Raw genomic sequence first — 23462 nt, 5'->3', positions numbered from 1 at the left:
GAAAGGCTTGGTGAGCGCTAGGGCGAATTCGAACCTCCGATCGATCATGCAGGAAGCGGAACGTCTAACCGCTACATTACAGCCGCCCTTAGCACTTTGAATAGAATACATTTAACCAATTTTTGTAGGCACAGCTTCAAGGTTATAAAAAGCCCTTAAAACTTATTTGTACCCTCAATACTACATTTCGAAGGAGAAGCACAACCAATAATAGTTTCCGAGTTCAGTGAGGACAACTGACATGGAGGATTACCAAAGTGACTCCCTGCAATTAACCTCTTACTCAACTTACCTAACAATAATCTTGAAAGAAGAAGAGCTTCTCGGCAGAGAAGAACGAAAAAAAAAAGAAACAAAAGAGAAATGAGTAAAAATCTCTGGTTTATTTCACCGTTGGAAAGATCAATAGATCAGGTTAATTGAAGCGAGATCAAAGGAAAACCAAAGAGCACTCATTCAGAGACATAAATCGACTAATAAGCATGTAATGACAATTATGGACAGGCACCACAAATAAATTCCGGTCATTAATAATAAACTACGGACTACTTCACCAGTTATGAGAAATTCAACTTCAGAGATTTCAAACTATCACTAACGCAAAGTTCACTATCGAAATGCGTCAAAGCTACTTCATCCTAAAAACTTCTGGGAAGAGTTATGTTGCAAAATTCCTCGCAATTTTTGAAAGGATTACCGCCTTTTCTCCCTCCCCTTGCACCCTACCCAGCTCAGAAACAACTTTTCTATGGGGATCATGCACCAAGATAAAATATCTGTTGGTCGGCCACCTTACTAGAAACAACTAATTCAATTAAAGGCATTACCCCACGAATCTGAGGTGATACGAGTTTCAGGTGGAGTATTCGTGTACAGAATCGTAGATTATGGAAAGGGGGATAATTCCGTACATTTCCTCCTAATTGTCGTAAAAAAACGGCCCGGAAGATACGGCTTCGAGAGTTCCGGGGCGCTACTTTCTACAACGGGTTCGATTGGAGCGCGCCAGCCTTGTGCGGCGCCGCATCTTTGGGCCGTTTTTCACGGCAATTAGGAAGAAATGGACGGAACCACACCCCTCTTCATAATCTACTATCCCGTGTACGAATTCTCCACCTGAAATCCATACCACCTCAGATTCGTGGGGTGATTCCTTTAAATATGCTAGAGAAGAATGACAAGCACATATTTCACTCGTTATTAGAACCGCGCCGTCTTGTGTTTCGACGCCGCCCCTCTTGCAATCCCGGCGCAGTTTCACAACTAAACGTTCAAAAAGAGAAACTCACTAATATCAAATATTGTTAAGCAAAGACCCTTTTGTGTGTATTTCCTTAGATTCCATCCCAATTTTTCGCATATATACACTTCGTATAGGTTTGTTTAAAGCTAGTAAAACTGGAGCATTACTGGCACAGAGAACATCGTTGACTACAAACCATAAGGTACGATACATCCATGCATCTTCTGGACGTGTCATAGCTGCGAGGACGGAGAAGATCTGGAATAAAAACGACATAATATTAGCGCATGTTCATAGAAATGATATAATGCGATCCTTCAATGAGAAGATGAGCCGAAGTCGCTCCCTCCCTCCTCCACTTTCCTCCACTCCACTCTCCACACCCCCCGACTACATTTTTCCCGGCCAAAGATAAAAGGATAAAGGATAAAGTTTCTGGCGTTAATCAATCCGCTTGGGACCCGCGCCCCTACGTTCACTTCAATTCAGAATCGCCTGAGGTTTACGAACGTGTAGTTGGCCTATACAGTGACTTGCGGTGGCTAGCCGATGGGTCAAGTCAGTGTTTTTATCCTCCCAGACGAGTCTGGTGCCAATTTATCGACCCCAGAGGGATGAAAGGCTTGGTGAGCACGACGGCGGGTTCGAACCCTCGATCGATCGTGTAGGAAGCGGAACCTCTAACCACTACACTACACCCTCCCGGCAAAAGATACTAAGAGAAAAAGAGAAGAGCCTCCAAGAGTAAGAACGCAGTTTATTGGGTCCTCTAGCCCCCCAGCTACACTTTCCCCAGAAAATTCAGCTGAAAAGTTAATCAGCAGTAAAACTGGTACCACGCCTCTTCCATAACACTGCAGAATTAAACAGCGAAAAAAAAAACCTATACAAGTTGCATACGAATTACGCAAAAAAAAAGTTCAACTGGTCCGTAGTAAAAAAACCGATGAATTATTGCAGAAAAAGGAAATAATAAGTGGAACTTACACCAAGAGTACAGTACGATATGAAGATAGTGAAAGCAGACAGTGCTAATCGCATCGCTAACTCCCCAGGTTTCCGCACAACGACATGAGTTTGAACTCTTGAACAGAAGAAAGCTGTGGTTACGGTAAGCGGTGACAAAGTGCAACTTGTGTCCGCAAACTTTAATTACCTTATGAAAATTGCTATATAGAGCGCCGACACAATAGTATTGATCACGACACCGTCAAGTATAGCCAGACCAACGAAGTACACCTGAAATATTGATCGGGATGGAGTGTGTATGTGTGACTTTTGATGATAAGCGGTAGAAATGATTATAATTTCGCTACATCGTAGCGTATCTCCGAAGAAAAAAGCACAATGATCTCAGGGCGTCACAATGCTGATAAGTTTGTTGACGTGAATAAACAAAACGCTTGCAAAGTGCTAGTGCTTCGAGGACTTTGCTCACTTCGCTTAAAATCCACAAAAAGTTCGGTATTTCTACGAAATTTCTAAATCTCCATCGCATCGTCTCCAAAATCCAGGCTAAGGTTATCCGCATTTATGGGTTCTCATCAGTTTCGTTTACAAATTGCAGATATAGACACAAAATTTTTTATATGCAGGGATATACCGGAATTTTTTCTGGCGACCGCATCTGCTGTGGGCGCACCGTCGACGATTTGAACAGCCAAATAAGCAGGCCTTCGATCCCTCCGAAGTCGAAATGCTGGCATCAGAATTGTCCTCACGCGTTCCAAAAACCTCAACTATTCCGAATTGCACCAAAATTGGTGGGCGTTGGTGCATCCCAAGTGATAGGATAGTGATTGATAGGCAGGAGACATCACTAATATATCCATAAAGTTTAATGTTATTCTTATTTTTAGAGAGATGATTTCACAAATACTCTAGAATTTTTCGAAGGATATTCAGTAAAACTTTTATTCCTTGAATTTTTAGGGTCATAATACCCGAATATAGTACTGGATTCCGAGCGCCGTTGGAAAAAGAAAGTCTCCATGATTTTATTTTCACTGCGTTTATACTTCCTTCCGAAGGCGAGTACAAATGCAGGGTCAAAACAGCCTGAAGTGTGGTGCAGAGCGTTGTGGAAGCGGTTGCGCTCTAGGTGTTTCGGTGGGACCTTTACCCGAGGTCCCAATTTTTTTGAGAATCATCATCCCCATCCAGGAATCGATATTCTCGCAGCATGACGTGCAACCGAAGTGACGTTTCTGTCGCGGGTAACCCGGCCCTGTTCTGGAATTTGAGCAAACACTTGATAACATCTCATACGCTATCGATCTTGGTTCGCTTCAATGTCTTACATGGTCGGATCAGTATGAGCGCTTACATAATTACCGTAACCAGACTTCTAAGTGTACGTAAGTAGATGGTACTAATTGGAAGTGATTAGCTTTCCGTGCTGGCCCATCGATACCGTAACCGTTTCTTCCAGGGGCAAGCTTCCCGACATTGGAGGAGGAGCGACCTTGCGGCTGAGCTCATAAGAGCCGACGGCTAGAGTCCACGAGGAGAACCCTAGCCACCGGACACCGTCAGAGCAAGGACGCACTGGACGACGATATCAAGGACCGCGACGCTGGCCGAAGCGTCCCAAGGATGCTCCCGATGTGGGCGACACCCAGATCAGTTGTCGGAGGTAAAGCTTGCTCTTTGCGTGGGTTGACACCTGCTTGCACTGCTTATTCAATGGAACAGTGAAGGTTTTTCCCCCAACAACCAACACAAATGCGAACTTCGCTTATTGTTTGCTCCTAGGGAGGTTTATCGATTGATATATCCGTAGTGTTCGCTCACCTTGTGAAACCCTGCATCCCTCGCTGTAAACGTCACCGAACCCGTCGATCGATCAATAAGAAAGGTGAAGTCGGTGAAGAACAACGGAATGATGAAAAGAATCGGTATGGTCCACTGGAGGATCATCAATACAGTAATGACCTGAAAAATTCTGAATTTTACCAACTTTTTTTATTGAGGAATTCACACCTGTATCAACATATCGTCTAAGCTACACCTGATCCAGAACGGTGAATTTCATTTAGAAAAAGTGATGGACTGCAAAACGTGGAACTAAGGAAGGATTTACAGAAATGAGCTACGAGGACTGTCTAAAAACCGAAAGCATGACATTCAGAAAAAAACACGAGCATTTAAAAAAAATGAAACTAAAAATTGATTGATGAGTGAGTCAGTAAAAAGACTAAATTAATGAAATGGCGTAGGTTTACGGTAAGCGGTCAACATAGCGAGATTTAGAAGGCGAGTATAAGCACTCTCACCGTCAATTTCAGGAAGAAGGCTACAAAGTTTGAACATAAATGACAGAGTGTTGAAAGATTAGGTAATAGCATAGCTGGTCATATTGCCGGCCACTTAATAGGCGACATGCGAAAGGAATGGATCTGAGAATGAACGAAAGACATAGAAAGCTGAGAAAGGAATGGAATCAAAAGAAAACGTTTCGCAAAATTATGGTGGTCACGAAACCCCAGTAAAATCGTAGAGTTCGGGTTGTAGATTGCGAAAATGAGCGTAACCCCGTCCAATTCCCCCTATGCGTTCTCCTTAAAAATGGCGTAGGGACCATTTTATTTCCTGCAAGACATCCCAGAACGCTCTCCTCCCTTTCATACACACACTGCGATCCCCTTAGTAGCCTCTTCGTTGTTTTCACATGAATACGCTGATGAGGAGACCTCATCGATTTTTCACCGCTCGCAAGTGGATGCGGCGCGTTGCAACTGATTTTTTGGGAGGAGAAGTCATCTTTTATGCTGCTTTTTGCGACAATTAGCGGAGGATGAGCAGAGCAACGTTTGCTTCCGTGATCTACGGAACCAAACTCTACGTTTTTCCTGGTGTTTCCGTAGTATGTCAATTTCGTAATACACTAAATTTAGCCGGTGCGGAGCGATCAATTATGTATTGGCTATAATCATTCCAAGTGGGCAGGTGATATAAGCGAGTTTTAAGGAACGTTCATACTCACCGACGAACGCCACCATCTTTGCTTATGCTTTACCGGGAAATAAACGGCTGTAAACCTAAAAATATCGGCTAAAACTTGTAATAGAAGAAAATAAGTGGAGAAAGAGAAAAAGAAATCCAAAGAGAAACCAAGCCTGTTAATCGCTATAAAAATAATCCCAATCGCTTGTGAATGACCAAGATAGTTTACACCCGCAACTGGTACGACCGACCAATTTTCCTCATAGAAACTTTTCGGAAAAACACCAAATATGGGGAATTTAAAGAAGATTGTCGCAAATATTGTCATCATAATATCGGCCACTGATAGATGAATGCAAAGTCGAAAGAATGACGACGAGAATGGAGCGTGTTGTTTTTTGCTGGAACTAATGAAATATTAGTTATAATATAATCAAAAACTAATGATGGTTAAAATCAATAAATTGATTTATGGAAAATACCACTTCAAATCCCATTCAATCTCGCTTATTTTTGCTCGCTTATAATAATCGGGTTTTACTCTATTTCAAACAACTCTGTGCGGCTAATCCTGCCTTTTCATTCTTCTTCGTTACAATTCCAGTGGATATATCGAAATTTTTAACACCGAAAAAAATTTGAAAATTTTTACTTTTATGCTGGGGTCAAACTCATATTTGTTTTCGTCAAAAATCTAATTTTGCTGCTTTCTGTTAACTTTTCTATTGTTTTTAAAATACTAGAAAGCTAAAATATACTGATTACTGACCAAAGTACAATAATTACTGTGAGAACGGGTGTAGCGCAGTCGGTAAGAGGTTCGGGTGTGGCTACATAATCGACCGATGGTTCGACATCGTCCTGATGCCAGCCAAGCATTTCACCGCAGCGGGGCCATAAACTGATACCAGATTTGTCTGCGAGGATGAAAACATTGGGCCCTCCCCCGTAAGTCATTGTATAGACTAATCATGCGCTCATAAACCTCTAACGATTCTGTATTTACTGTGACAACTCTCCCTTCCATATAAAAGGAGAGATCTTCAACGCTCGCGACATGCATCATTCAAGATTCATTGAAGAGAATTTCTTCGGGAAAATTTTCCCCTAAAGAAAACCCGAAAATAACTCACCTTTCTTTCATGATCACATAAACAAACATAACGTTGATAGGCAAACAGAGAAGAGATAAGATAGTTGAAATGAACTCCACAATCAGTGCAACAGTCATCATACTTAAGTCGTCCTAAAACTAGTAAGTGAACTGTTAGAAAGTTGAGATGAAAAGAAAAAACAGAAGGAAACATAAAAGACAGCGACAATTTTGCCAGGATAACCTTTATGTGAGATTCGAGCACAGCAAAAAACAAAGAGTTTGTGTCGCTGGTAAAGAAGTGCTTGGGTTGTTATGCGTTGCGGTCAACTGGATAGACATAAGTGCTGGCTTTTTTTTTTGAGTTTTTTTTTTGAGGCGCCAACGAGGTTTTGGAGGAACTTTAATAGTGGTCTGAATTTATTATTTTTGAAAACAAAAGGTATTTATTTGTTAACAATCTTCGCTGTTGCTTAAATCTGACTAACGACAAGTTGCAAAAATTTGTTTTAGATAAAGTAGACTTGGTGATTGATGGACAACATCCTTTCTTCCCTGATTACAGGGTCGTTGGGTGATCTGATATTGATTGTTATTGACCGATCCCTGCTGACTTGAATTTGATTACAACAAAACGGAAACTGGTTCAGCCAGCGTGAAATTGCAATTTTTTCAACCTATAAACAGGAGATTATATTATTATTATTATTGAATTCTTCTTTTTACCTCTAATTTCCCTTTTTTCCTATTTTTCTTCTCCTTTGTCAGCAAAATTTTATTCCTTCTTCTACCACCAAGCGTAGTATGGACAAATTTGTATGTTTAAATTCAATTCAAGAGTCCACCTTGATTACAATGTTTATTATTTCTGAGATCTCCCGTTTTCTCCCTAAATTTGTCAACCGCAGCTTTTTTCTAAGTAACAAAATGAGTGCTGCGATGTAACTGTTGCAACTTTATCGAAGGAATATCTCCAACGAAACTGAGGAGAATACAGAGATCTACAAAAAAAGGTGGTGGGGAAGTTTATAAATTTCTACTGTAATCCTTCTCAAAGACTGTCGGCGAATCGATCAATAACGCAATATTTGATTGATTATGAATATTCGATTGAATACGTTCTTGTATTACTATTCCCTGTACCTTTGGCTTCGTGATGTTTAGCTTCGCACTTTATGGTGGGCTTCATCTGGACGTATATAATTAACTCTGGATAGAAGCAATCGAAGAAAAAGCTCGAGGCATTCGAGCATAGTTCGCCAGGCTTAGTCTTCTCTATTAAAGGCATCACTCCACGAATTTCAGGTGGAGTATTCTTATAGGAAATCGTAGATTATGGAGAGAAGGATGATTCCGTCCATTTCTTCCCAAATGCCGTAAAAAACGGTCCGGGAAGATACGGCTTCAAGCGTTCCGGCGCGCTATTCTCTACAAGGATTGGAGCGCGCCAGCCCTGTGCAGCGCCGCATCTTCCGGGCCGTTTTTACGGCAATTAGGAAGAAATGGACGGAATCACCCCCTCTCCGTAGTCTCCCATCCTGTATACGAATACTCCACCTGAAATCCGTACCGTCTCGGATTCGAGATTTGGGGTGATGCCTTTAAATCAATCGACTAATCTATTCTTTCCTATTATTTTATTAGAACTGTCATTAAACTGTAACTATTCAGGTACAAAGTTACCATAATCTGGTCAGAAGTTCTGAGAAATACAGATAATCCCCGGTGGGGACCTATAACACCGTCACTAACTTGGGTCTCAAAAACCCGTCGCCGACGGATTAATCCGTCGCGAACCGTCAGAATTCTTGTGAGTGGGCAAAATTAGATCTCGAAAATACTGCTCGAAAGCAAATCACCTACTGATTTCAAATATTCCTCAAGAGAGCGTAGTTTTGAGAAGTGTGTATCCTTAAAACAGGCAAAGTTTCCCCAATCTTCCTTAATTACTTCCACCACACCCCGCAATCCTGTCATTGGCCGCATATATCCCGCGGATATATTTCCATGGAATTTCCCCCATTTCCAAGAATTTTGCCCATTTCCGGCGGTTTACGTTGGATTTTGGGACAGAGGTTAGTAGCGGTGTTGTAACCATCGACCTGTCACTACAAAGACTGGTCTGAGGCAAAGATTACTGTAGCCATCAGTTCTATGGGGAGAAATTCGTGTGTGATTCATAAAATATTGCACCAAACGATCCAGCTGCTATGTGACTTTGATAAAATCACTTAAACGCCATTATTTACGAAGAAATTACAGCGAGAAAAAAGGTGTAAAGCAATGAGAGAACGAAAATAAGCACAGGAATTTGTGGACAACTGTAGACTGTGTTGAAAAATGTAAATGATCGAGAAACCCGGATAACAGCAGGCCAAGTTTGTTAGTGTTTGGTGGTAACACGCATCAAACAATGGCTTGCGACGGAATTACTCGATAACGCGATGCTGCTGCTATCAGAAAATGCTGCATAACGTAAGCATATTGAGAGTGGAACAATACGCAAAATTGCACGAAAAAAACTTCCAGGAAAAACGCGAATGGAAGGTCTCCGTGGGAGGAACCAGCTTCGTTTCATCCAAGTATTTAAAAATATCTATTAGATGTGGGACCCAAACGACACACAAGATGAATTTTATCAGAACTTCAACACACATATGTATATACCTGTCAGTTCTCCGATGTGACATTTTTGTAAACGTTAAATGTTTACAGCGCACAGAAGAAAAAGGTGGACGCATACTAGATCGTGGATTTTAATGTCGATGGTTTGGAGATTGGAGAATTTTAGATCATTCATACAGAAGTACCACTTAAAAATCAAACATTCTCAGCCAACTTAAATTTTAACACCACCTGCATTTGAGAATTTCTCCTGTTCAGATTTATTTTTTAGAATAAAAAAGACTTGTCACAACGTAACTTTAGTGTTTGTTGCAACTGATTTTTCATCGATAAATTTCTGCCAAAATTCTAAGTTTTAGCAGATTACGATCCAGTATTTGTGTTCTTAAGTTGAGCCGGACACGAGTTGTTATGATCATTTATTCCTGGATAACGCTTCGGTCAGTTCGCCTCCTTCAAAGCCTGAAAGGAAGAAATCGAACGTAATTTGTCCGACCAAACTCCCTATCCACTCAACAAATAAAATTCTAAGTTTACTGTTGGATCTCGTAGCTATAAGTAGAAGTGTTGATTGTATCTCAGGATCGGAAGACTTTCTTCCCGAAACGTGATACCCGTGGTGGGGTAACTAGCGTAGTCAAATAGAACAATAATAATAATAATAATAATAATAATAATAATAATAATAATAATAATAATAATAATAATAATAATAAATAACCTTAAAACAAAAAAATATTAAATGGGAACTTTGAATATGGGGGCATCAAATAGTAACTTTAAAAGGGGAACGACTTCCCACCTTTCCCTAAACAACCTTAAAATAAAAATTAAAAAAATAACCGCAGTAATAAATAAATGACCCTAAAATACGATCAAATAGTCAAATAATAAGCTTAAAAAGGGGGACAAGTTCCCCCGTAACACAGTGGCATTCCACTTTGGGATTTATCTTTAGGTTCTTGGAGTCAATCCAAGACTCTTGCCGAGCCTTCCGTGCTGCATTACTAGGGTCACGTGCCAATATCCAAGACTCCATAACTTCCAAATCTTCTCCGCTACCTGAGCTGGCTGCACCCTACGGCAACCTAACGCCGTGGGGTCACGTGATTTCCCCTTGCCGTTCACGTGTACTTTAACTCGAACACATAGTGATCTAATCGTTTCTCCTGCGTGTTCGTCACCGCTCGCTGCATACAGGAAATCGAAACTCATGGAATCACCTTCCTTGTTATCCGGACGTGAATTTCGCTTATTGTGAGCAGTTTTGGAGCTATTTTATCTTATTATGAGCAATTTTAGCAATTTTGTTTGTAATTTAAATTCTAATTTTAAATATAGAGTCAGGTACAATCCTTGAGCACATAGGGATAAAGAATAGATTTCCGCCTTTTTTTCCCCCAAATTGTAGAATCATTATTTTCTCGATCAATCCATTGAAGACAGAGATCGACACGAAGTGTTCTTAATCCGTGCAAGAGTTCTTTTGAAGAAATTACGTATATAACGCTGGATTCATCCAGCTTTTATTCACAGCAGAAAAAAAAATTAAATAAACAAGAAAATCACAAGAACTATCGACAATTGTCCAATTAATGTGCTTGCTGCTTGTGTTAGATGATCAGTAGTGATTTCAACTGTTTGGAACATCGTTTGTTTAGTTGTGACCTAGGAGAAAATAGCAATTATGTGGGGGGAAAAAACAAAATTTCATGGTTACTGTAAATAATGTAGCGTGCAAATAAGTTCTCGTAATCAGATTCACGCACATGGAACACGCTTCCCGCAATCGGTTGTCCGAGTTCTTTTCCAAGAGTCGTGCTGGAGATAAGGCATTGCACGTCAGTGCAGCCATTCATAAAATTTAGACCTGCAAATCAAAAATCATCAAAATCCGGAAAAAAGTGGTGTTGACCAGGCATAGCAAAATTAAAGGGAATAAAAAAAATGAAGGGCTGGCTATAAGTGAACTAGTTATTGAGAAATTACTTGAGTAAACAACTCCTTACCGCTCCCAAAAATCTAATCCACCTTCTTTTCGTAGTCATTCGCAAAAGCGTGTAAAGAGTTGCTTCGTAGGGGAATCGGAACATTCTGATAGTTCTGATCCGTTAGGTTTTTTTTTTGATTAGTAAGAAAGTTTCTCATGTTTTCGCTACGATAACTTCGATACGCACAAAATAGCCCCACTTTTTACTGCGGCAAAAAAGTATCGAAGATTCGAAAAAATGCTGTTTCCAACTCAATGTGAAACTCTCTATATGCTAGGCAATGACCTCATATATGAGCGAAACAATCTTATATGGTGAAGCGCAACAGCATGATCTATGGAGCAACGTTGGAAAATAAAGTGTAGGGCCCTGCACTTTATCGGGGATGTTCCTACACGTTCAACTACAATTCAGCATCGTCAAAGGGAGACTAACATGAAAATGACTACTTTGAAGTCTCTAAGAGTTCCTATATAGAGTTTGAGGAGTAGATTGCGAGTACGAGTATGACCACTCTCAATTCCCCTAATCACACTGAAAAAAAAACAGCGTGAGAAAACAGCGCTTCATACTCGGACACGCGCCGCGCCGCGCCGCGTGCACTACTGAGCGATCGAAAATCAATGAGGTCCTCTCACCAGTCTATTCATGTGAAACCAGTGTATAGGCTGCTGAAGGGAACCGGAACGTCTACATAGAGGCGCGCTCTAACCCTATGTACCTCGTGGCAACAAGCGCCGTTTCCACGCCATTTTTCAGGACTACGAAGAGGAATTAAGTGAAGCACTATTGGAATCTCTCACCCCAAAGTACATATTTTCCATAAGTTTTCCACTTTATATCAGTTTCGTGATACACCACTGCCTTCAAAATCAGCATTCCACGAATCTGGTGAAGAAATCCGCGGGAAAAGCTAGAGATGAGGTTGTAGATTTTCGGTATCCGGGATGATTCCGCTCACCTCTCTCTAGACATTGTAGAGAAATGACGTAGAACACAACGTTTCTTACGATTTCATCTGTAATGCACCAGTATTGTGCACGTGCAGCATCCGAGTACGAACGGTGGAAGATCAGTGATGTCTTCTTATTAGCCGTTTCCAGTGAAACCAATAAATAGGCTGCTATTTGAACAGGAATATGCACATAGAGGGGAGCGTTCCAACGTGAGAACTGCCTTAGTTCTTACGAGTTCCTTAGTGCCTCGTAGGAGCTAAGTTAGTTAGCACGCTATTTTTTTTACGACGATTAGGAAGAGATGAGCGGAGCCACCCTTATCCGCGAAATCTACAACTCAATCTTTACCTTTTGTCGCGAATTCCCTTACCTTAGAGCAAGATTGAATGGCGATGATTGAATATCATGTATGGTAAGAATCCAGTCCAAGTAAGGTGTTATAACGTCACATGGTATTCAATTCGAACAACGACTTTAAACAATGGATGAACAGATATCAATTAGGAAAGTTACGTTCTTAAGGTGACGCAATGTAACAAGAAAAAGCGCAAAGTCTTTGGTGATCTCCACTTCTTTGCCAAGAAAAAAGAAGAGAAATGCAAAGAAAAGAAGGATACAGCATGCGGTATCTTTCTGGAAGAAGAAATGTACTAAGATTTCGCGACTTTGACTAATTTTGGAGGATATTTTCAATGATTTTAAGAATGAATCATCATTTTTTCTTAGACTCCCAATAGTCGGACTCACCAGCTGTTATTTGATCCGAGCTGATCCCCAGATTTGAATTTCCTATGTTCACTGGAGTGTTTGTACGATAAACCAAAACCACATATTGAGCGCGATCTGAAGCTTCTATCCAAGTGTACCGATCGATAACAATCAATCATAGAACGAACTGTGAGCTCTCACATGAATTCTGCTTCACTAGTGCAGTGTTGTTATCGAAATACGATATGCGACCGCTCATTCCCTGCAGCATATCCGGAACAGGTAAACGTACGTATCCAGTTGAGGGAAGATTAAATGTGAAGAACACGGCGAAAGGTTTTGTTGATGGATCTAAAATAAACGAATAATTAATTATTTATCTCCGAATCTTCGAATAATTATAAATAAATATACATATATATAAGAAAAAGTGAATAAAATAAAAGTATATATATATATATATATAGCAATTATAATAAAATAATTTATTCCAAGGAACTGAAGACCAGATACTCATCTTCAGAAATTCATGGGGGTCGTGGACGAACAAAAAAACGTTCATGGAAATCCATTCTTTTGGAAATGCTAACCGTAAATGTCTTTCTGCTCTCGTTTTCATAAGAAGAAAGCGAAAATAGTTTTTTTTCCTACTCTAATCTACAATCGTACCCTTTCTGGATACTTTTTAAAACACTTCAAAACAGGGAGAATCTTTGAAAATCCACTACAGTATCAGATATCAGCACGCATACCTATTATGGTCATAATGTGTAAGAAACCGCCTTGAGGTGGTGGAAGCATGAATTCAACGTTTTGAACCATTGCTCTGACGTAGTTCGGATAAGTGAGTATGACCACCTGAATTATTTATTTATTTATCTATTTGTTTATTAATGCCAAGAAGTATGTAACAAGGATAAATTCCAAAATAACCACAGTAAATACATAGTGAAAGTACTGCTCTTTTCACTACAATACGTAGTGAAAAGACACAAGCCGAATACAACGAGTAGGAATCAGTTTCGTATACGACTACGGCCTAATATTTAGTACTCAAACCCATTCCGACTTAAAGAATAAAGGATAAAGTTTCCGACGTTAATCAATCCGCTTAGGACCCGCACCACCACGTTCACCTCAATTCAGAATCGTTTGAGGTTCACGAACGTGTAACTGGCCCATATAATGCCTTGCGGAGGCTAGCCGATGTGTCAAGTTAGTGTTTTTATCCTCCCAGACGAGTCTGGTACCAATTTATCGACCACGGAGAGATGAAAGCACTTGGTGAGCACTAGGGCGGATTCGAACCCTCGATCGATCGTGTAGGAAGCGGAACCTCTAACCACTACACTACACCCGCCCGGCAAAGCATACTGAGAGAAAAAGAGAAGAGCCTCCAAGAGTAAGAACGCAACGCAGAACCTCTGATCGATCACGCTGCAGTCACACCGAAATTTGTTACCGACAGCGCTACACCGTCCCATTCAGATTTAATGAGGAAAATCAGATATCTAGAAGCTGTAGAGTTATCAGAGTATGAGCAGGCCTTAGATATAAAAGGGGGGGGGGGATTTGAAGTTATTGCTCGCATCAGCTAGCAATAACTTCAAAAAACCCTCCAAAACACAGAGAAATCATCCGAATGTTGCCGATAAATATAAAACGATGTAAAAAAGCACATCCGTGACTGATAAAACGAATATTACATTGATTCGTACCTCATCTCCAGTGTGCACAATAGGAAAAGCGGTGCTGGCGTCAAGTGGAACCATTTCAATCTGAAAAATTGGCAGACATAGTATATGACAGGAATCATGAGTGTCATAATTATTACATCTTATTATTATTATTACCTATATATTTCATTTATATTTTATACATTCGTATATATTATCATCTGTATATCTACTAACTATTTATTTACTTTTATTTATTTATATCTTATATATTTGTATTTATTATTACTTATTTATTTTATTTATACTTTATAAATTTATATTTATTACTATTTATTACATTATTATATTATTATATGATTATTGTTATTATTTTGCTATATTGTGTTTCTCCGAACTCACCGAATTGAGCCCAGCAAGAGGCGCCTGTGGAAATACCTGGGGCGAAAGTAAGAGCTCCATGAACCCTGAAATTTATAAATTAAAATTTTAAAGGCAGGAGTTATATCTAAGAAACAGTAGAGAAGAAAATACAGAAATGCCACAGGACTCACAGTCCATTATAGTCATTGAAATTGTTTCACAGCACAGAAAAACATCCGTTAATCGACGTTCCATGTCTTCACTTTTCCTGAAATCGTGGATAAAGATATCATGAAAGGGGATCATGCTGAATATTACTGCACAAGCAAGATTGCTACAAAATCCCAAGCGTTTTTCTTGTTGTATCTGCAAAATCTCTCTGCAAATAGAACCAGAAAAGAATACCGTGCAAAACTATACAGTATCATTACCGTTTTCTTCAGGAATAACCACCAAAAACGACGTGATTACCCGAACAGTAATCAAATGACGGCGATAAATGATAATTGATAAAGAGAAGAAATCCGTATTATTTAAAAATTGCATCTTTGAAATCACATGTCAAAAAGTGGCCTGGACCACAAGTTGGTCAAAAGTTGGTCGAAAAAATGTAACCAGAGTTCTACACATATCTATTCTATTTAGTTCTAAATTTATTATTTCGTTGTTTATTTCCGTTTATATCTAAGCGAAATTAAACATCTCCTTCCTTGTTCTCTGGTTTTTTTTTTGATTTCGCTGGATTTTATAAAAATATTTTCTCAGCACTGACCAGTTTTTCTTTACTATAGAGGATTTAGCTCTTTTAATGGCTACACCATTGTTACAAAAAGTCTAATTCTGCAGAATACATTCTTGGCTCAAATTCTTTCAAAATATCGTAAACAAAAAGTCAAGCATTCTATGCAGCACTCGACTTCCCCCTATATGTAGCCCTAAGAAAACGAGAAAAACATAAAAATATTTGTGTTGGCGCAACCTAGAGTCACTTGTGAAATTTTTCACTCATAATATCGATCGATTTTTCGGAAAAATATCAAAAAAAATCAGCACTAACAAATATTCAAACAAATAAATATATGCGCAATGATATGTGCTAAGATTTAAATAACACATCTGGCAACGCATTCTGATTCGTTGCATTTTTCTGTTTCTGTAAAAGACTGAGTATGTTGCCCTCAATTTGATCGTGTATCTTCCAGGTTTCCAGAAAACTATGACTGAGCAGAGCAGATCAACTTTAACCAGGAGCGTCAAATGAACTCGTGACCTGTTTGCTTTTAAAATTTACAAAAAGCAATGAAGTGAGCATACAAAAGCAGAGAATTGTTTTCCCTCTAATCACCTCGGATTGGAAAAAAAACTGTTGTTGCATACCTGCAAGTGAATCCGCTTGGACATTGCGATCGCCTTCGTGGATCGCATGGCTCCAAATCGAATGACAACGTATTTTGTGGACATTGTAGCTCTGCGCTTACGTAGTATGCTAAATAAATCCATCAATTAGTTGCTTAGAGGGACTCATCACTTCAGAGAATCTCTAAGTGGTGATTCTCACAGATTCAGAATCTTTTAGGAGCTATTTTCTAGTACGAGCGACGAACGATGTGTATAAATTCCGTAATAAACTTGCTATGATCTTGATCTGCGCCAATTTAGCGGCTGTTGTTAGATTTTACTTTTTTTATTAATTACTACTACTATTTTATTATTATTCATCTCTCATTTGTTTTTAAGGACTTAATAAGGTAAGGAGCTAGGATAATAATACTGTGATCACCTCAACACCGCGTCGCCTTCCCGCCTTTACCGTTTTTCGCGGCAACTTGTACCGCAAAACCCCAACACACATCCATTGCAATTTGAAAAGCACATTGGGGGTGGGAAGAAAAAACCAACCAATCATAACATCACTGACCCGCCCCTCCCTCTAAAAACCACTCTTCGAAGGTGTGCACAAATGTGTTTTGCTTCCAACTATAATCAAATTGGCTTCAAAGTGCAAAAATGTACGGAATACAGACACAGGACAGTACAGGAAGTACAGTATAGATTGAACATACAGTGTGAAAATACAGTAACGTGATTTTGTTTGCATAGACTATTGCTGGCACACATGGTCGATGGATCGATAAATTCGAAAACACACATACATACATCACATACGTTTTCGATGTAGTAAATTATTGTTCGCTATCAGCTGAAAAAAATACGATTGAATTCTGTACGAAACCGATTGATTGTATGGTTGAACCTTTAATTAATACAATACCGTCGCCGAGCGCTCAAATGCTTTGTGTTCGCACACACTCGCAAGCAACACACTTCATATTAGGGGCGGAGCGTAGCCTCGCTATAATTGGCTGATCAAAGGCGGCAGTGGAAACTTCTAAGAAAATTTGAAGTGACCCTTTCTTGCACACAATGTGTCTAACAATTACCTGCTATCTATTTTGACGTCATCCAATATTGGTTGGGAATTTTGCTTTGTCTACCACCTCCTAAGGCACAAATGTGTTTCTACAGTATTTTTCGTAGAATTATTGTTGAATTTTTTGTAGAATTATTATTGTAGAATTGCACAGACACTTTCACAGAAATTTTTTGAAATTCTACAAATATTTCACTACTTTTCTGTCTGATTCAGCAAGAGTTTGATTACTAAGTTAAGCGGAAAGAAATGCTTGAAGGAAAACTCGGTGACAATCTTGAAAACCTACTAATTTTGGTTAAATCCAGAAAGCTTTAAACTCATTTAAAGCTCCTACCATTGCTTAGTTGAAAAACATCGATTTTCGTTTCACCGTAGGTAACGCGCTGTTCTGGTAGGTCCTGCAACTCTTCTCGTTTCATTTCCTGGTGTGATTAATAATGAGGAGATCCAGGGCCCTCTACTCTCTTAGAAACAAGAATCTGATGAATGCTGTAGTAATTTACCAAATTAAAAAGCAACTCTAAAGGTAAATAGAATTGTTAAAATTAATTAGAACTCTGTGACGCTGCACAAAGCAGAAAAACCGCTACGAAAAATAATTTAGCGAGGAACATACCTATAAAAGCATATAAAACGACACTAAACCACATTACAGACGTGAACTGATGAAGTGTACGATGGTCTCGGCTGTGAGCACATATGAACGGTGGTGGTACGGTATTTGCACACCTGTACGTTTCGATGACTAAGCATTTTCATTGGGAAAAGACACCGTGAATGAATCAATAAAAAATCTACAACACTTTTGTATAATTAATGAGTCAACGTGAGGATTTACATCAGCGTCCAGTGAGGAGGACGTCACATCCTTATCTAAAATGTTCTAGAATATTCTCGTCTGTAAGATTTTTCCTTTGCTGACCAAACACAAATATATGTGCTGGTCTGTGAAAACAATAGCTTTTTTTGTTCTTGAAAAACAGTAGATTAGAAAGAAATTCGTGTTTTGAAATGATAGTCTACAATAATACAATTTGTCACTGCGAATCATTCCAAATCCAGAATCCTGAAATCAGAGAAATCTAATAATACTGTTCGACAGTATACTGACTTGCCTCTGAGTTCTCTTGTTTATGAAAAAGAACTAAAGCAAAAAAAAAAGAAACAAAATTTTCAATCTACACTTGGATAAAACGATCTACATCAGAGCATGAACATTTATTGTAGCCTAAAATTAGAAGAAATGTATGTTATAAAATCAATGTCGATCGATTACACCCGATGTAGACAATCTCTGGTTTCTCCAGCGTATTTTCCGGCCAGTTGGAAGGTGCCAAAATCGAAAATCTTCTTGGGTTCCTGAAAAAAGATAATCAAAATTGTTAATTTCTATAATGTGACCAAAGATGAACCCGTTCTTCACATCTCATTCCTATCCACATTTATGTTTAGTGCGTTCGCTTACAGTAAAATAAACAACTACCCTTGCACTAATTAAAGGGATCACCTCACGACACTGAGGTGGTGCGGGTTTCATACGAGGTCGTAGATTAGGAGTAGTTAGTTAGGAGTTCCTAATCACCGTAAAAAAAAACGGCCCGGAAGATGCGGGTTCGAGCGTTTCGGGGCGTTATTTTCTACAACGAGTTCTACTGGAGCGCGTCAGCGTCAGATAACCCACCTGAGACCCCTACCACCTCAGATTCGTAGGGTGATGCATTTAAGGGAGACAAACATTTCATGGATATTAAATAACTTAACATGTAAAGACGCTCTACAGACCACCGGAAACTTAAGTTTCCAAGCCATTTTTCTTTAAACAAATTGGTTACAACTCAGTTTTTTTGTGTATCTGGAGCGTGGAGCAATCCAGTCCAGACTTTTAACCATTCACGATATGATCATTGATTGAAAATTGATTGAAATCGGATGATCCTCTACCTTAACGTGTCAGTACTACATTTAGAGAGTTGTTATACTTAATTTTACAACCACATATAATTCTTCCATATCGTAAAAATTAGAAAACATAATTCGAAGCGTAGGTTTTTCTTGCGTTTCTCAACACCAATTAACGCAGAATAATTTGCTAACGTGAAATGAAATATTCGTAGTATTATCGTGTACTATATTCGTATTATATTTGAAGATATTATACCCATTAAGTATGAAAAAATCCCAAAAAGTACTCCTAGAAGATGTATTCCTAGAAAAATCAGGAAATTATGAAAAATAATCGCCGAAAAGTAAGTGCGGTTCATCGGTAAGCCGAATTGTCCCAAAAAGCGTGGGCTATTACTGTTAGGTTGCGATTCGGTCTTCAAAAGGTTAAAAATACTATACTATAAACTATATACTGTACTATTTGGTCTTTAAAAGGTTAAAAATACTATTCTATGCAAAAAACTATAAAATACCTGCTACTATGGAACCTACTATTGTTATAAAGCGATAAATACATATTGACAACAAAACAATATATAGCTACGAATTCAAAATATTTGCAATAGAGCAGCTGTTTCGTTGAAAACTAGGAGGCTAAAGGGTGTTTCACGTGGTTATTGTTATGATCACGTGCTGCTGAGCAACGCAGTTAGACCTTAAGTACGGAAGAGAACCTTATGTTGACACTGCAAAATTGTCTAAAAGTACAATTCTATTAGTGTTCCCTAAAAGTTTTTAGATGGAACCACCTTTATTTACCTTAATCTGAAGTTCTGGCCTTTTTACCCGTCCTAAGGGACGTAGTATTCTACCGGATGTGCATTCGGTGGTAGCACGTACTTGTCGCTTGCTGCTCAGGGTACCAACGAATGAGTCTAATCATCGGATGGAACACTACGGCTCTAAAGACGGGAAAAACCCAAAACTTCAGCTGTAGGAAAATGAAGGTCCCATCTAGAAACCTCGCAGGTACAGAAGTAGAAAAAATAGACAGAAGCTGAGATTTCAAGGCACGAAAACATCTGAACTATAGCATATACGATTGTATAGAACAAAGATTAAAATTTCTTTGGGGGGGAGGGCACTCAGTGGCGCGCTTATTTCTCGAAGTAAATATAAATATAATAAATAAAGTAAAAGTAAGTAATTTCTCGAAGTCTTTGGGGGCCTCAAGGCCTAAGCATTAGTCCTAGAGGATCTATGACATGTAAACTAAAATTACTAAGAGAAAAAAGTAAGTTAGAGCGATGGGGAATAAGTCGGGGCGCCATTGAGTTCCCACCAAACCACATTTTTTCCTTGAACAAAAAAAAAAACTAACCTCTCCACTGCTAATGTAGTCATCCGGGATGTGAATGGAGAGTTTACGTTGACAGGGCTAAAATCAGAGATAAAATGAGTGGTGAAGCATCATAAGCTGCCCAAAACTGCCTACTATGTGAATTTACCTTGATTCCATCATCGCAATCATGATAAATATTCAATTTCGGCTCGATTGAGGTGAACTCAGCCGCATGTCCCTTGATCTCGAAATGTCCCCTGCTGTCCGTCTTACCGGCGGCCATCAACTCGTCCGGGCTTACTGTAACACTTTTCTGCTCGGGTGCATAGAAAAAAATACAATAATTTACTGACGTAGCTTTTGATCACTCACATTTATCCTCATCGTAAAGCTTCACTTCGACATCCGAGGCTGGTTTATCGTTACAAATCAAAATTCCACGAACCCCAACAGCTTGAGTACGGCCCAAACCAGCGGCAAGAGGAACGAGGCAGAGAAGAAGCAGGGGTAACATACTGTAAAACGTTGAATAATGCCTCCGCTAAGGACTGTATCGAATTTAAATCGTACAAGAGAGGAGAGTTTCAAGTAAGAAAAGTTAGATAAAAAGAAGAGCGAATTGTCCACGCAAAAATTGCATAGATTGCCACTGAATCTGTTTAATTTTCCTCACCTCAAAAAAAAACTATATTTTTCACGTACTTTACTATTATTATTATTTATTATTATTATTTATTATATTACAATTTAAATGTTTTCCAATTATCATGAGATAGACATCTTTCTTCTAAAAATAACAACAAAAAAACAAACAAACCTAAAAATTACAAAATGACCTTGAAATGTGAAAGTGTAAAAGCGAACCTTCTACAGAGTACATAGAACGAGTTGTGGAAGATAAACAAGAGGGAAATGCTCGAAGAAACACATTCGAAAACTGGTGTATTATCCGGAAATGCCAAAACAACATCTAAGAAGAAGAGCAAAAGAAGAAGACAGAGAAAAGTCACACAAATTTTGGTTTTAAGTTTGATTGAATCAAAAATATTACATATGTCGAGTATCGGCATGAAAGACAAGGTTATTCGATTCTGATTGACTTCCTGTGAATAACTAGTTAGTAGTTTTATGAATTTCATCGAAAAAAAAGAACACATCCACAAATAAATGGAATTCGAGGTCCAAATTATACGACGAGGCCATTTTTCACTCGCAATGTGCTGAAAAGAGCTAACTTTGCCGCATAAAACTTAGGTGGAATTCTAGTGCGCTCTGTTCTTTTTTGTTTCTGTTTTACGGTTCATCTATGGATGTCTTGTAATAAATAAATAAATAAACATGAAAGCGATGAAAGAAATGTGTGTGAAATGAGCTTCGTTATTTGCAAATTTGCAAAAATTGCTTGAGAGGTTGACTCTCCCATCAATTTCAGTTACGTTCCAGCTCTTTTTTTCATTTTATCCGTCTCAGCTCCTCATTAAGCAATTGAGAATCGTTCAAAACGTTTGGAGCTTCCTGTCAGTGTAACCGAGGCTTACATACCAGATAAACTGACAAAAAGTGTGGAAAATGTTGCAATTCGTTTTTTTTTCGGTAGCGGGGTTCAAAATGTTTTATCAATCGATGAAAGAACTGCTATCAATGAAGCAACCAGTGATGACAATCGCAATCGTCAATGAAAGACAATGAATAGTGGTGTATCGTAGAGATGAAAGTGGAACCATAAACAGAGAAGAACAGAGCAGGAAATTAGTGTAAACTCCCGTTGGGATGCAAGGCCACATCACACTTTAACTGTGTGACGAGATGTCATTGTTCAGCGAGTTTCGGTACAAGTTTAATATTGTTGTTGATGTTTTAAGTGAGAAAGTCTCTCCACAAACTTTCTAGATAATTAATTGCGGTCCTTTAAAAAGAAAAGATTAAAGATGGCAGATAAGATTTCTCAACAAAATTCAATTGAATTGTGGAGCGTGGGGTTCATATAGACGTAGGATTTATGAATGAACCACGCTAGTTGTGAAAAATGTTCCTCACTCATGGGTCATGAACCAGTTAAACACACACACACACACACGTGAACAGCTTTCAGGTTAAGGTCGCTCGCTATTTCCACATCCTGTGCTGTGAGGACACGTAACCCTGCATGAACTGTAAAACTGTCTCCTAGACACTCATTGATGGTTCATTCGGAATTTCAGCTCCGGACGACATTTAAAGGCTTCATCCTTACGCGAACGTCTCTTCCTTGCGTCCCAAATAACTACATTCATCAGCTTTGGGCATGGTATATGTAGCTGGTCAAAATAAAAAATCCCCTACGAGAAAAAAGATATAGAATCCCTGAAAATTCCTCGAGGTGAGATTTGAAAATTTTCTATCAAAACTATCCAAGAGAAGATTCAAAAAATGGGACTAACTAATCCACAAACTATGTAAAACACGTAGTAACCTAAATTTATTTTGATTGATTTGCTTGAACTGTAGCTAAGATAGGTATTAATCTTTCTTTTTCAACCATTAACGTTCCGGCGTTATCGCCTTCTTCAGAGCCTGGAAAAAAATTAAAGCGATCAATCCGTGACTTATCCTCTCAGCGCCTCATCACCTTATGGACTCATTTGCCTCTTGGCTTTGATTTTTCCAAGCTCTGACGTGGGCGATAACCCCGAAACGTTAACGTTCGTTATATAAAGAAAAGTTCAGTACCAATCTTGGTTACAGGTAAAGCAAATCAATCAAAAACTACGTATTGAACATATCAGGATTCAAGGACACTGGAGCATGGGCACCACTAACCTAAACTTCATTTCGCAAAGAAATTTCTTCGGGTATTGTTGAACACTTCCCTGCTCTCGTAGCTAGTACGGTGTTTATTCCAAGAATTTTACACTAAGATAAAGAGGTGGGAACTAACCGGAACGTTCTAGCTCGTCGTGTTCTTCATCTACCACATCTACGATCTCCATCCTCGATCGACTTATGGTTTTTGGAAGCATGCATCCACAATGGATATCTTCATTATCACCGTCTTTCCTCGAGGCATTACAAGTAATTACAATCTATGTAAGGTTTTCTATAGTAACTGTACTCGCAAGACTATGTATGTATGTTATACATCAAAATCCCGAAAATTACTTAAGTTAATTAAGTAAAATCCTGAAAGAAGTATAAAGCTAATAGAATCAATGCGATTACGAAC

At 38.9% G+C, this 23462-nt stretch overlaps 1 protein-coding gene across 3 annotated transcripts; it reads right to left on the bottom strand.

The window, feature by feature from the left end:
* Positions 1-1294: 1294 nt before the first annotated feature.
* Positions 1295-20774, bottom strand: RB195_008693 (uncharacterized protein; the record flags this gene model as incomplete). Of its 3 annotated transcripts, XM_064195318.1 has the most annotated exons (22): positions 1295-1501; positions 2231-2327; positions 2400-2482; positions 4037-4177; positions 5229-5283; positions 5440-5589; positions 5958-6089; positions 6322-6434; positions 10476-10574; positions 10676-10776; positions 12601-12696; positions 12763-12912; positions 13314-13419; positions 14280-14339; positions 14640-14704; positions 14792-14868; positions 15978-16086; positions 17651-17763; positions 18311-18393; positions 20300-20356; positions 20427-20560; positions 20633-20774. In XM_064195318.1, 22 exons carry the CDS (start codon positions 20772-20774, stop codon positions 1295-1297), a joined length of 2370 nt encoding a protein of 789 aa, XP_064046463.1. The 3 variants fall into 3 exon arrangements, with proteins under 3 accessions (XP_064046463.1, XP_064046464.1, XP_013307724.1); XM_064195319.1 differs by lacking the exons at positions 1295-1501; positions 2231-2327; positions 2400-2482; ... (10 more) ...; positions 20427-20560; positions 20633-20774 and adding exons at positions 9485-9627; positions 17369-17453; XM_013452270.2 differs by lacking the exons at positions 1295-1501; positions 2231-2327; positions 2400-2482; ... (13 more) ...; positions 15978-16086; positions 17651-17763 and having other exon boundaries at positions 18307-18393.
* Between the last annotated feature and the right edge of the window lie 2688 nt (positions 20775-23462).

Source organism: Necator americanus, chromosome III (genome assembly GCF_031761385.1).
Source record: "Necator americanus strain Aroian chromosome III, whole genome shotgun sequence".
Classification (NCBI taxonomy): domain Eukaryota; kingdom Metazoa; phylum Nematoda; class Chromadorea; order Rhabditida; family Ancylostomatidae; genus Necator; species Necator americanus.
This window is presented reverse-complemented; position numbering and strand designations above follow the sequence as displayed.